The sequence below is a fragment of the Blennius ocellaris genome (genome assembly GCF_963422515.1).
Source record: "Blennius ocellaris genome assembly, chromosome: 18".
NCBI lineage: Eukaryota > Metazoa > Chordata > Actinopteri > Blenniiformes > Blenniidae > Blennius > Blennius ocellaris.
This window is the reverse complement of record NC_137667.1, coordinates 11,361,594-11,375,914: the sequence shown is the minus strand read 5'-3', so window position 1 is coordinate 11,375,914 and position 14,321 is coordinate 11,361,594. Positions and strand designations below refer to the sequence as shown.

Genomic DNA, 14,321 nt, shown 5'->3' with positions numbered 1-14,321 from the left:
TTACAAGCCACTTTATGAGACAAAAATCTTACACAAATTATACACAGTCATAAAGTCACGTGGCATTTAGCAGTGCAGGTTGCAAAAAAAGAGCACGAGAAAAAAAACAACAACGTTAAAATCACCTAAGCCTTGAGCTTCATCCCACACAGTGGAAACAAGACAATCTTTGAAGCACATGATCTGTCAGCCTGTGTGTCTGCACAATATTTTTTACAATGCATTTCACTGGTACTCAGTGAACAGTTCTTTTTGCACGGCTTTTGGAATGTGCATCCAAAATGAGTTACCACTGGATATTTCAACACAAACTGATCATTGACATCTGTTTTATTACTTGAAGAAAAAAGCTTAAGGAAAGTTGCTGAAAGTCTACTCTCGTTCCTTTTTTTTTTTTCCGTTGTGTCGTTTCCCCTTTGGAGTCCGAGTCTCCGTGGAAGACAAAATCCCCAAAATCAAGTCCAACTTTGGGCCTAATCCGCATCTATAGTGGTGCACCGGCACTGCTTCACGCGCTGGATCCGCTTCCTCCTCGTGCTGGGCGTCTGTCCCGGGCAGAAGAGGGTGTAGGTGACGGTGCTGAACGTTTTGGGTTTACAGGCGGAGCAGGACTGGAAGGCGCTCCCGTCCTGGTACACGTGCCTCGGGATGTAGAAGGAGTTGCACTGTCCGTAGCAGAAGCGGTTGATGATGGTGCGGCTCAGGCAGCCCTCCTCGTGGATCGTCTGCTTCAGCGGCTGCGTCTTGCACCAGTCCAGCCGCAGGTAGCGACGCTCCGTCACGTGCAGCGCCTCCTGGCTGGACTCCAGCACCTCGTCCGTGGACGTGACGGGACCCGTCCCTCGGGAAATGAGTCCGCTGATGGGCGGCTGGAGGCAGCGCTCCGAGTCGTTGGGGTTGTATTTGTTGGGGTGAGGGAAAGCGCTCTGGAAAGCTCCAGTGTCCATACAGGTCAGCTCGTTCAGCAGCAAAACCACGACTTGTGAAAATATCCATATTGGACGCATTGTTGGAGCTGGAAGGGGAAAAGAAGCAGGATGTGAGTGATCCATTTTACGCACAGCAATTACGCGCATATTAGACACAAAATACATGTGTGTATATATAGTTTTTGCACAAAAATAGAAAGCAATTTGCGATAAATTATGTTACCTGATTATTATTTTTTCTTAAATCTTCCAACAAAATTACTTAATCCAACCAGACAGATACGTTTCCTCTGAGCCCCTTGAGTCTTTGGTTGTGGCTTTATGAACCACTCAATGAGGGGTTTTCCAAACTGTCTGAGTTTTTGTAAAACACGCCCCCAAAATCTTGAACCTCACTTCTTATGTCTGTCGGAAAAAGAAAGATGGGGGGGAAAAAAACCTCCTCCAAACTTTATCAATGCAGATAAATCGTTTATTTTACTTTACAGAACAAAAACAGAACACAAACATCTCTGACAGGATGATGAGACTCAAGATAAGCACTGCATCCTGAGCACACTCATAATCACTGCAGCACAGTGAACAGATACTAGTGAGAAAAAGTTGCACTACATCTGCCATGCTACAGTCAAGTAGGACGACATTTTATATTTGCAACAGCTTTATGAAATATGAATAGAATCAAACTTCGGCTTCAAGACACGTGTGATTTGTATATTGTAACAGACAAAAATCAAAATGTGAGTAAACAATTCTCTGTACGGTTGTGAATCATAACTGTTAACATTCTTTCAGATCCTGTCTTTATACAACCTCTTCCAAATATAACACCTGTAGATATACTGTACACAACCAAGTATTTAACACCATATATTCTAGTATTTTTGGTTCAAATGTGGAATCTCAGGCAGTTAGACTGTATTTTAATTTAAATTGGAAAACCCAACAAAGAAATTAGGCTAGATCTTATCTTCTCCATGAATACTGACAGTACAACAGTCACAACTCCATTAAAAATGTTTACATATTGATGGCATCATGTAAAGTCCTGACATGGGGGAGCCAAGTTCGAGTCCCGGTGGTGGCAGGAAGGGCCGCTGGCATAAAAACCAACCAAGTCCACTGAAGTTGTGATGAATTACTGTGACGACTTCTGTAAAAATAGACAATTCTAGTGTTCTGAGGATGAGAAATAAGTAGCAACACATTTTTAGTTAGGTTTCATGCCTTTAACTTAAATTTGCCCCTCAAATTTTTTTTAACTCATTATATATATGAAAAATAAAAACACAGCAAGAGTGAACACAGTAAGTCGTGTCTAATTAGTGACTGAGATCTGGGTTACCAGTGTGCTGCAATACAGTAAAACATGCAAGATGCTGAGGTCACAGTCCCACTGATACCAAAATGCCTAAATCTGCAGTGTTAAAAACTTTTTTTTCTTAGTGTGTACTTTAATATTTCAGTGTTTGCTGCTGGAGTTTAGGCTGAAGATTTGCTTGCAGCAGGGACAGTAGGTGCTTCCTCCTCGTCTTCCTCAGAGAAGTGAGGAACAGATTTCTTAGCGACGACATTGTCCAGCCGCTGGCCCGTCAAATATGGATTGACGCTCTGCAGGGAGAGACATGAAAACACTGGCGTCGATATGCTGCAAATGAGCACAAAAATGACTAACATCTGAATAAACAGGGATGAAAAAAGTCGGATACTGTGATACTTAGTTTGTACAGAAAATAAATCAAGGGTTAATCTCAATACTGCTATTGTGGGTTCGCAAAAAAACAACAACTCCCTCACAGGAAAAGGCAAAAGACAACTGAGAAACATTATACCCTTTTTCTTCTCTTTGGTCCTCCCTTCAGTTTCTGGTACAAACGCTCTTTGTTCTGAAGAGAGAAGCAGAAATAGACATGCAATCATGTAAAATACTTGTTCCAACGCTTCGCCCTTTGTTCATAAATTACAGTCAACAAATTGGCTGAGTGTAATTTTCAAGTAATGAAAAGTCCTCCTCATGTCAGAAATGCAAACAATCTAAGGGGGGGGGGGGGGCGACCAATTGATAAAAGAAGAACATAAAAAATGTGAAAATGATAGCATTTTTCATGCCTTTGAATGGTTTGATTTACCAGATTCTATTCTTGCAAGGTTAGTTTATTTTATTATACAGGTTACAGGTGCACTAAAGCATCTGCCAGAAGAGCACCTAATACAATAATTGTACTCATATGGACTGAATTCTAACTTAAAGCATAGATTATCCTTGTGCATGGATCTGCAATGGTTAGCACTCTTTCTGCAAAATAATCTGACCTGGATTTGTCATTCTGTGCCTGCTTGAGTTTGCTCCACATACTTATGTTTCCCTCCAACAGCATGTTAGGGTAACTGGTGACTCCAATTCAATAACTCCTTTATTACTGTCACTAAGTTGATTTTCTGATATCTGTACTTTATCCGCGTATTTGTTTTTCTCATGATTTTACTCATGAAATTGCACTATTAACACAAAAATCTTTACTTCACATGCTCCCAAACTTGTTATAGCTTATTACTTCTTACAATCTCAACAACCAATGATTGGAAGTATAATAGAGAGCCTGAACCACAGACAGTAAGCTGAGAGAGCCAGTTTGGAAAAAGAAGAAAAAAATCTATAATTCATGTTCCAACGTTTATAAAAAAGTATCTGTATTACTGCTTGAGTTTTAGAAAAAATGCAAGTAGTTTTACTAAAGCTCCAACAGGGATTAAGTGGTATATAACATGGATAGACATAGACTTGAAGTAACACACTGGCCTTTATCCAATGTAATATTCATATTTTTACCTAAAGAATGTTGCACAGAACTTTAACCCGATCCTTTTAGCTTCAAACCTCAAACTAAAACATATTTACATATATCCAGATGGCGGATATTATTAACATTTGCAGCAGTGCAGTGGAACTGGTTACTGACCCACTTTGCCAGGGCTGGATAGTCGTGCTCTGGGTCGAACAGATGCTGGTGTTTTTGAAACTCTCTGCTGAACTCAGCAGTGTCGGGAGCGTTTTCCAAACAGCCGTCTGCTGCTGCGAGGAGAACAGACAGAGGTCACTTTTGGAGAAACAAAACAAGCACACCCGGAAACGCACTTATGATTTAATTCCACCAAAATGTTTATTTCAAGTCATTTATTTTGCTGGTTTTGCATATGGACTAAAATTATGAATTAGAGGAAGAATTTGTACCCGTCTTGCCCAGAGGACAGGGGTTCGGGGGGTCTGGGTACCCGTGATCGTCACTGTAGTCTTTGGGAACATTGTCTCCTGTCAGCTCAGCCACAATGTTTGGGATGTTTCCATATGGACCGAGGTGCTGCAGCCCCTCATGAGCACCACCTGGTGGGAGGAAAGCAATACTGCATTTACTACAAAACACCTGCACGACCCAGAAAAGCAATAATAAACAAAACGTTTTGGTTTGTGATTTTTTTCCACGGTGCAATAGATCAGATCTATTGGTTCAAGCATGTGTCCATTTTGTAGTGTGAAATTAAATGTATTTTACTTCGATGCAACTTCATTTTGAGGAAATTCACCCTGTCGCCCTCTACTGTGCTCAAGCAGAAAAAAGGGTCAATTTTGTCCATTGTAAAGACAGAGGAGCATTTTTTATGCATTTTTTATTCATATCTTTAAATAACCACGCAAGAGTGTAATATTCAAAGAATTGTTTTTAAGGTGAAGGCATGAAGTAGATTATTAAACGTGCCATATGTAGTCTGCTGTAATCAAGTGGTATGTATTTCTTTTATACTTATTGAGGATTCATACCAAAATGTTATTTAAATAAACACAAGCAAAACTTAAGAACGCTACTGCAAAAAAGGCACTTGAGAAAAGGCAAAAGAGCAGTCGAGCACCATCTCCAGGCCACATCATGAACTGAAATAAGCATAACATTTCTGTGAATAAATCAAAGTAAATTAAATTTCTCAAAGTAGGATATCAGGTCATATACTGACCGTGAATATAATAACTTACACTTTCTTCTTAAAAAAATGAATCGGTTATATCAACATTACGTGGTCAAATACACATGTAAATATCCAGATCGAAATAGTAATCATTTTGGAAATATAGCGGATGTTGGGCAGCGAATGCATTAAAAAATACTGACAAAAAACTTAGATATAAACATTGCATTTTATATCAAATACCCTGTATGCTTTGGGGCCCCACAATATTGGTGGCCTGGTGTGCGGGATACTCCACCCGGGGCCGAGCGATGCCCAGCTGCTCCATGACGCCGTGCAGGAGACGCTGGATGTCGGCCTCCGACACCTGATCCACGGTGCGGGGGCTCCGGGCCGGGGCCCGGCCGAGCTGCAGGCACAGCAGGAGGCCGAGCAGAGACAAGCGCACCGCCGAGCCCATTTCTCTCATCTGCGCGGAGAAAATAAAGACGGAGGATGGAGTGCGCGTAATGATCTACAAACACCGCGACACGATCCCTCCTGGCCACCTGGCAGCTCCATCAGATAACAAAGATCCAGAATGTCTGAACAGTGTGGCCGCAATAGAGGCCATTGTGCTCCAAATAAACCAAGAAATACAGGCTGTTGTCCACGAAATGGATTACAGCTTTAGTGCGCCACTTTACTCTGTAAACAGAGCCATTCAGGCGGAGGAGAATGGCCTATAAATAGCACACAGCGACGACAAAATGGTTTATTTAGGATAACATCTACTTGCAATCATGTTTAGTAGACCGGGAACGTGACACCAATGCTTGATAGGCGTTAAATCTATTAAAAAAATAGCATTTCTTGGGTAATTCCATCTTACCTTTTCAGCACTGTAGGGGGGACCTGCAGACCACAGACGCTCTTTGGAGATAACAAATATCCGCTTTCCAGACTAAAATAATCTTTAGCAAAAGCAGGCTGAAAACGAGGTTAAGGTCACGTTTTATACCAAATTTTAATATTGAATAATCTAATTAAAATCTATAAAGCATCATTTTAATGCGGTTTCTGGTTTGCAGTAATTTGGCCAAACGTGTTGTTTTTATTATGAAGGAAAGTGTTTAATTTCCGGTGGTCGTTACGCAACCTGAGCTCAAGGATGAGACTCGCCTCGCTTCACAAGTCAGGATGAAGTTGCTAGGAAACCGAAATCCGGCCTTGTCATTGGTAAATGAAGAGTGCCACGTGTCCAACTGCATGCACACACGAACGCCCAGGTGCGTCTCAGAGCAGCAGTGAAATGAAAACAAATGAAAACATTTAAATTGGAATAATCAAAGTCTCGGTTTTAGAATAAAGGAAACCGTTTTGCAGTTCAAAAGTTTCCATTGTATTTGTGCCTTGAGATGCATCTGTAAAATCAGTGTGCAAAGTACCATATCAGTTTTTTGTCCCTTGATCCTGCAATAGATTAAAACTGGATATATTTTAAAAAGGTAGGAGATTAAATGCAAGGATTACACGTCACCAAAGCATCATTACACATGTTTTGGTTGCTTTTATTAATAGTTTAAAAAGGGAAAGCTCATCTCTTTCAAGCTTCTAACTTGTATATAAAAAAAGCTTCTGAAGCATTAAAAAAAAAAGATTTTAAGTTGGTATTTGACAAACACTGGCAGCACCACTTTGTTCTTCTTGCCATACACATGACAAATTTGTTACTTGATTTGTGCCAGTTTATATCCATTCTGCATGAAACTAACAAAGGCGGTGTGTTTTTAGGTATTATTGCTCCTCCAACTATTTAGTCTCAATGTTCAAGACACCAAATGATGCAAATCACAAAGGTTTTTCCAAGGCAAAACCAAATTTAAAGCATTTATAAGTACGATTGTAAACTTTGCCACTTCAAAGAAATACATCATGAACCTCCGAATATTATTCTTTAACGAGGTCTTCAAATCCAAACATTGTCATTCATATGCTTTGAATCTGCCTAAATTCTAGGGATACACCAAGATTCATTTATTTTGTGAATGGAGTTTGGCTAACAAAGGCAATCCATACAAGAGCAGTAATTTATTAAAATATAAAATTATTAAAAACAGGTAGAGCTATATGCAAATGCTCTGTTGGCAAAAGAAAATCTGCCTTATTGGGAATCCAAAACTTTATAATGATATGCGACGACGCCATCGTGGGAGTATTCCCACTGTAGCAAGCACAGGAGATGTCTCTGTAGTCTGTCCTCTGGAAAACCTGTGAAAATACACATATGATATAATGATAAACATTTCTACTGAGATACTGAAATGTACAAGCGAAAAGACTGTAATGCACTAAAATGTGATTTTCTGCTGAAGACCTGAGTCCCTCCATCTTGTGAAATTTAAACTTGTGTTAATAATTTACCTCTTCAGTCTCTCATGGGGCATCTTACCAGGCTTTTTGTCAGGACTTGAACCTTCTAACAAAGCTGTGGCAGAACTCAAACCTTGATCAGGAAAGAAGTTTATTTTGTTACATTCTGCACCAAGTAACATTATTATCCATTCACTTATTGACAGTCTATTCACCTGCATTATGTGTGCTCATCCTGAACAGCTTGACGTTCGGAAAAGTCTCCAGGCCCAGGCTTCTCCTCAGCGTGGGTCTGTCTCCTGATGCAGACTCCCGGCCCGCCTTCAGCTCGGGACTCTTGATCTTTGACCTCCAGTGAATCCAGGACACCGTCTTCACAGCACGTATGACTGCATGCATTCAACAAACAACATACTAATTGGTTGTTGCACAGCTGTGATTCACATCGCAACCTCTGGTGTCAGCGTACCTTTGAAAGTGTGCCTCTTTCTGTTTCCTCTTACGAAGCGAGAGTCTTCCGGATAGTTCAACTTCAGATGCTCCATATTGTCCTTCACGATTTTGGGAATCATGGCTAAAACGGTCAGACCACGGCAGCTGTTAAAACACGGCGCTTTGCGAGACAGTGCCAAAGCAAGAGAATCGGCTTTACCGACCAAACAGAGAGGGACTCTCAATGAAGGTGCGCAAGATGTGGACTCTGAGTTCAAGGCGTCCCTCTGACATTTCTGTCTTGTTTGGAGGCGGCAAAAGACAGGGAGTGAAAATCATGGACAGATTGGAGCCCGTCATCAAGTTCTCAGCACATCTGTCAGAGAAATACATGGGATCATTACATTCTAAAAAAGAAAAAAGAAAAATAATTTAAGTACTGGGAACAAAAATGCTGAATAATATCTACCTCTGAGACACTTTGTTGAGGAAGTCGAACAAGTAGTGCAGACAGGAGGCGCTACTGGCCGGAAGCAGACAGGACAGCATCTGCAGCGCAGACGTCCTGTCCTGCAGGTTGGACAGGGCCTGAGCCTCCAGCAGGGCAGCGTGCATCTCGCTGGGAAACAGCGGCTCTGGCAGCTCCCTGCAAAACTGTTTAACAGCAGTGGCCACGTCGTAGGGCAGAGCTGTGGACAGACAGACTTCCCCACGATTCAGCTTGTCCTGAAGAGAGAGAGGCAGGGATTGCATGATTTCTGCATGATAAAGTTAGTATGAAAATGGATAGAATTAGAAAAACTTATCAAGTGCAACATACATCAATTAGACCACAATCCAGGGCATCCAGAATAGCAAAAAACTAAACATTTTCTCCTTAAATTTCATAATAGCACCAAGTAGACTGTATTTGTGTTCTGGGTGACAACATGAAAATGCAGGCTGGGCGGCTGGTAGAGCAAGTCGCTTTTCAATCAGGAAGTTGCATATTTGATCTCCAGTCTGTCAAAGTGTCTTTAAACAAAACATTGAAGCCCAAACTGGTTCCCAATGGACTTCACTTTTAAATGCACATTGTGCACTGGGTGCACAATGTGCATTTAAAAGTGAAGTTATAACCTCAACAGCCAGCACAACCAGTATACTCTTACTATCTCAAAGTCACTTAACTTTTATTGTATGTAGAAAATCCTGCATGTTTTCTCACAAACAAAACTGGTTGAAACTTCAATGAGTTATGATTACTTTGAAAAGAAAAAAGAAAATTAATGCACTAGAGCCAGAGGCAAAGTGTGGACCCATATACAAGGGAATGCTGATTTACAGAGAACAGTTAGCGTAGACTAGTCCGGCCTTTGCAACTTGTGCAATGAAGTCCACAGATGGACAAACGTTGCCAGAGTGAGGTACCACAGAATTTTATTCTCAAACTGACCACACCCAAAGTCTGACAGTATTCGGATGTTCTTACCCTGAGGGTCTTAATGCGGGGAAGAGAGCCTGATTTTCTGAAGAGACCCACAGTTCCAGCACACTCCAGGAGGAAAGAGCTAGCGTCTACCAAAAAGCTGCAAAACAGATCATTTAAAGTCTATCATTGTTTTTATGTATTCTGCAGTATTAAGACCCCTTGTTGCATCCACTTACCATGGCACAAGCCCAAACTCAGGGATGTAACACCGGGGCACATTTTCCAGAGGAACACCGAAAATCTTTGTACCACTCAGTAACATCCAGTCACTTTTCTTTTCAAAATTCTTCACTGATATCCCATAAAGTACTTCAAGGTGGAAGCGAATCATATTCCTGTCTGAAATGGTCATGATTTTATTGAAAAACGTAATTACGTTCAGATTAAAAGCACACAGGGATGTTCCTCGGTAGGTAAAATCAGAGTGAATAAACTGGCGGGGCTTATTAGACTCATCCATCTCACCTGTGAGCGCTGACTGGGAAGTGGTGCGTTCACATAACCTGGGGAAAATGACACTTTCTCACCTATGACACTTTGGCTTAATCTTCTCAACTATAATACTTTAGTTTCTTTGGTAACTGCATTTAACTTGGTATTTAGTTTTTTTTTACCTAATCAATTTATGTTTCTTCAATGCACTGGGTCAAATATACGATGAATCGACATACTTTACACAATATGGCAGTTTTAACACAATGTTCCATATATAAAAATTCTCCAAAATACTGATTCAAAAGCAACTATTTTTATTACAACATTACACGTATATACAGCAAAAGGCACAGTAGAAATACAGAAATGGAAAGAAAGCTGGTGTGGTTGGTGTTGAGAAGTTTTTGGGGGATTTGTTTTGGTGCAGGTTGGAGATTTAGAAGCACTTTCTGTGGACGATGGAGGGTCCAGCCTCATCGTACTCCTGCTTGCTGATCCACATCTGCTGGAAGGTGGACAGGGAGGCCAGGATGGAGCCGCCGATCCAGACAGAGTATTTCCTCTCAGGGGGAGCGATGATCTGCAGGAAGGAGAGAGCAGGAGTGAGGGTTGGTTTGACATTGAGTTTGAACTACATCATCACTTTCTAGTCATAATCAGCTTCAGGTCACCAGCGGGGCTCACCTTGATCTTCATGGTGCTGGGCGCCAGGGCAGTGATCTCCTTCTGCATGCGGTCAGCAATACCAGGGTACATTGTGGTGCCGCCGGACAGCACATTGTTGGCATAGAGGTCCTTACGGATGTCAATGTCACACTTCATGATGCTGTTGTATGCAGTCTCATGTATACCGGCAGATTCCATACCTGAGAGGGTGAGGTGTATCAGTAAAGTTTGCCTTAATATAGTTTTAGTTACTACTCTAGATTGAAGTATTAATGATCTCTTGAGTGTTTCCCTCACCAATAAAGGAAGGCTGGAAGAGGGTCTCGGGGCAGCGGAATCGCTCGTTGCCAATGGTGATGACCTGACCGTCGGGCAGCTCGTAGCTCTTCTCCAGGGAGGAGGAGGAGGCGGCCGTCGCCATCTCATTCTCGAAGTCCAGTGCCACGTAACAGAGCTTCTCCTTGATATCGCGCACAATCTCACGTTCAGCTGGAAGGAAGGAAAACATCTAAGTTCAGTCTAACTGGTCTCACATTACAGCAAAGCTCTGATACACCAAACGATTTGTGAGAAATGTAATGTACCCAGTCGCAATAATCCGAAACAACCTCCGTCTTCTTGACAGTGCATGCTTAGTTTTCCTTCACAAGCATATTTTGTTGTGTTTCTCAGCTTTTTTTTTTTAACTGTTCACAGCTAAACACAATAAATCTAATAACTGTTCTATCTTTATACCAACCACAGAGTTATTTTTCTTAAAAATCAGCTGCTTATTTGTGGTGACTGATAACAGTAACTATTTAAACGTTTCAAAGAAGTCACTTGCATCATATGCACTATTCATTTCAGTAACTTGCACAAAATTATTAGTTATCTATGATAATGTATTTTTTGCTCGGTACTATTTGGTTTTAATAGTAAGCGAAATTTCTGAAGGAATTCACAATTAAAGCTTCAGATTTAGGATATTGGTATTGGGACTAATATAAAAGAGTAAGCAGAGGTTGCTGTTTTGATTAAATGATAAAGGTCTGAGGATACATTTATTTTTATTGAAAAAATTTGATTGCTCAAACAAGATGTGTTTATTCAATATGAAATGTGTTTTTTGTGTGAATAATTTCTGAAGCTATCTTTTATATTCTTAGCTGAGTAGTTATGGTTCACATTCACAACTATGAACTACATTTGTGCAAGTTGTTGATGTGTTGGAATAACAAAAAAAAAGATTTGATTTCTAAGAACAGACTTCATAACACTACTTCTGAAACGATTTGAGTTTCTTCGCTTGCCTACATCCAAATTCTGTTCCAAATAGATCTAAATAACTTGAAGCAGCTTGTTCTGCTTCTAAGAGGCCCTCTTACCAGTGGTGACGAAGGAATAGCCACGCTCAGTCAGGATCTTCATCAGGTAGTCAGTCAGGTCGCGACCGGCCAGGTCCAGACGCATGATGGCATGGGGCAGAGCGTAACCCTCATAAATGGGCACATTGTGGGTCACACCATCGCCAGAGTCCAGCACAATACCTGTGAGAAACAAAAGCGGCTTTAAGAAGACGTCACAGAGAACATGAAGTTCAAATGCTGAAGTTTAGATGTGTCATTGGAGACTCACCGGTGGTACGACCGGAGGCGTACAGGGACAGCACAGCCTGAATAGCCACATACATGGCAGGGACGTTGAAGGTCTCAAACATAATCTGGGTCATCTTCTCCCTGTTGGCCTTCGGGTTGAGGGGAGCCTCAGTCAGCAGAGTCGGGTGCTCCTCTGGGGCCACACGGAGCTCATTGTAGAAGGTGTGGTGCCAGATCTATGAAGTCAGAGTAGAAAGTTATTTAAAAAGAAATCACATAGAAAGAGAGAACATTTAATTAATGTGTCTTTAGAGTTCTTCTTCTCACCTTCTCCATGTCGTCCCAGTTGGTGATGATGCCATGCTCGATGGGGTACTTCAGAGTCAAGATACCCCTCTTGCTCTGGGCCTCATCTCCCACGTAGCTGTCCTTCTGACCCATACCCACCATCACACCCTGAGAGGGGGAGGAAATCACATGTCAGTAAAAAAAAAAAAATACAGACTTGCTCTGTTATGACAACATAACAGCTCATGCTTCAGGGAATTTTGCTACACTGACCTGGTGACGGGGGCGTCCAACAATGGATGGGAAGACAGCACGGGGAGCGTCATCACCAGCAAACCCAGCCTTGACCAGGCCAGAGCCGTTGTCGCACACCAGGGCGGTGGTCTCGTCGTCGTCGCACATCTTTAATCTGTTCTGTGCTGGCTTTCTACAGGACAAAGAGGATCAAATACAAGCAGAATATTAGATTTATCCTGAACAGAAAAGGAAAACTGGTACTTAAATTAAATTTGAATATTTAGACCAAAATTATGTTTGAATGGACATCATCTCCAATTAAATTCTAAATTGGAGATCCTTTATCTAAAATAAACAAAACAATGCAATTTTGAGAAAATATGTCACTCTAATTCCAGCATGACACCAGCTCAGAAAGCTCTAATCTCCTCCATGAGTCCTACAGCTGCCTGAAAGCCAAAACAGGACATGGCCCAAGACCCCCCCCCCCCCCAGACACACACACTCATAGATCTATTTTCAGCCTTGAGACTGTTGTCACCCATACATGACCCCACAAACCCTCCTCTGTATCTCATCATTAAGCCACAGCCAGTTAACAGCTGAGGCGGTGTGTCTTTTGACAAGCGGCAGTGGCCGCCTGGCTCCCCTCTCAGCTGTCGCCACATAGTGGACCCCTCTGTTTGGAGACAGACCAGGTGCCCAGATCGTTCGAGGATCTCTGACCTCAGACTGCATCCAAAGTGGGAGCATCTCTTCTAATCACTGATGTTTCCTCATTCAAAGTCGCCGTCAGAAAGGGGAAATTTTAGTTGGTTTGGTTTAACAGTTCTAATAGTAACAGGGTGAATTCCCATCACCACTCTAAACAAGTGAAATAGAATTATTACAAGGTAATCTTTTCATCAGCTACAGATTCGGATGTTTGCCGGTCGACCGCAATACATTAGCCCAACAATCTTTTATTCATTACTTAATTAAAAAAATTTATTAAAATGCACATTTAAAACTTTTTGAATAAACAACTATAAACTGGTAACACAGCATGTAATCTAAAAAAAATTACATAGCTTTTAATAGTGCAGACATTTCAAACATCTATTTAATGTGCATTAGATCCTTATTTCAGCACTTCCTTTAAGTATTAAACAACTACTGTAGTATCTTTGAATTTCATTAATCTCAGCTTCTACAGCTAAACTTGTAAACTTCAGATTTTGGATCAAGAGCAAACTTTTATTTGTCTGTTGTCTTTTAGTGTCCAATTAGCCCATTTTTCTTCTACATCCAGTAAATGATAAACTTTACACCCTTTACATCGTGAGATGGTGTCTGATCTCGTCAACTACCGGTACCCAGCAGGCATCCTTGTCCTACATCCTGAGTCTTTCAAGAATGCATAAACCTGTCAGTTGTGTTTTACCTCTGAACTGTTGCCTCCGAATGCCACCAAAATTATCTTTATCTGTTCACATTATTTAAAAAAAAAAAAAAATTTTAATTCAAAAATGCATGATTATCTATAAGCGAGAAACAGAGTCCACTCCCAAAATGTAAAAACTACTGTAAAATCCATGTTGTTGCAGTGAAATCTCCTCCAGCAGCCACATTCACACATTCACTGTGGACAAACTCCAATGCTACTAAAAGCAACAGTTGAAAACCCAGCAAAGATGATGCAATGATGTGTGGGACTCACCAAGTTGTAATGACAAGACTGGAGTTTCCACTGGGACAAAGGGGCAACGGTGCAAGGGGGTCCTTAAATACACCTCAGCGTCCTGAGGCTGGGGGCTGGTGGGCGGCCCCAGGAGTTCACACAAGCCCAAATTAAGTGCTGCTCAGCAAATGGTTTGGTAAAGTGGATCCTGTATCAGAAACAGCACCAAACTGGAGGGATGATGCCTTAGAGATGAAAGGCCATGAAGGGAAGTGAGTGACTGTGACTTTTATTGAAGATTAATAAACGTAGTA

At 41.4% G+C, this 14,321-nt stretch overlaps 3 protein-coding genes across 3 annotated transcripts; all 3 read right to left on the bottom strand.

The window, feature by feature from the left end:
* Window positions 1-75: 75 nt before the first annotated feature.
* grem1a (gremlin 1a, DAN family BMP antagonist) lies at window positions 76-1,007 on the bottom strand (the record flags this gene model as incomplete). Its single annotated transcript, XM_080514034.1, has 1 exon — window positions 76-1,007. The coding sequence occupies one exon, from the start codon at window positions 1,005-1,007 to the stop codon at window positions 474-476; it is 534 nt and encodes a 177-aa protein (XP_080370160.1). The 3' UTR covers window positions 76-473.
* Window positions 1,008-2,411: 1,404 nt separating this feature from the next.
* Window positions 2,412-5,358, bottom strand: scg5 (secretogranin V; the record flags this gene model as incomplete). Its single annotated transcript, XM_080514033.1, has 5 exons — window positions 2,412-2,540; window positions 2,762-2,815; window positions 3,890-4,002; window positions 4,162-4,311; window positions 5,133-5,358. 5 exons carry the CDS (start codon window positions 5,356-5,358, stop codon window positions 2,412-2,414), a joined length of 672 nt encoding a protein of 223 aa, XP_080370159.1.
* A 4,518-nt stretch (window positions 5,359-9,876) lies between these two features.
* On the bottom strand, window positions 9,877-14,080 carry actc1a (actin alpha cardiac muscle 1a). The gene is made up of 8 exons (XM_080514400.1): window positions 14,047-14,080; window positions 12,384-12,537; window positions 12,150-12,278; window positions 11,863-12,058; window positions 11,613-11,774; window positions 10,543-10,734; window positions 10,264-10,445; window positions 9,877-10,159 (listed from the first exon to the last, which is right to left on the bottom strand). Exons 2-8 carry the CDS (start codon window positions 12,510-12,512, stop codon window positions 10,016-10,018), a joined length of 1,134 nt encoding a protein of 377 aa, XP_080370526.1. The 5' UTR covers window positions 12,513-12,537; window positions 14,047-14,080; the 3' UTR covers window positions 9,877-10,015.
* Window positions 14,081-14,321: the final 241 nt, after the last annotated feature.

Excerpts from the sequence above, each read along its gene's own strand:
- actc1a (XM_080514400.1), bottom strand. The coding sequence starts at position 12,512 with ATGTGCGACGACGACGAGACCACCGCCCTGGTGTGCGACAACGGCTCT. Across the intron at positions 12,059-12,149 it reads ACTGGGACGACATGGAGAAG|ATCTGGCACCACACCTTCTA; the intron begins GTGAGAAGAAGA and ends CTGACTTCATAG. Across the intron at positions 10,160-10,263 it reads CCAGCACCATGAAGATCAAG|ATCATCGCTCCCCCTGAGAG; the intron begins GTGAGCCCCGCT and ends TCCTTCCTGCAG.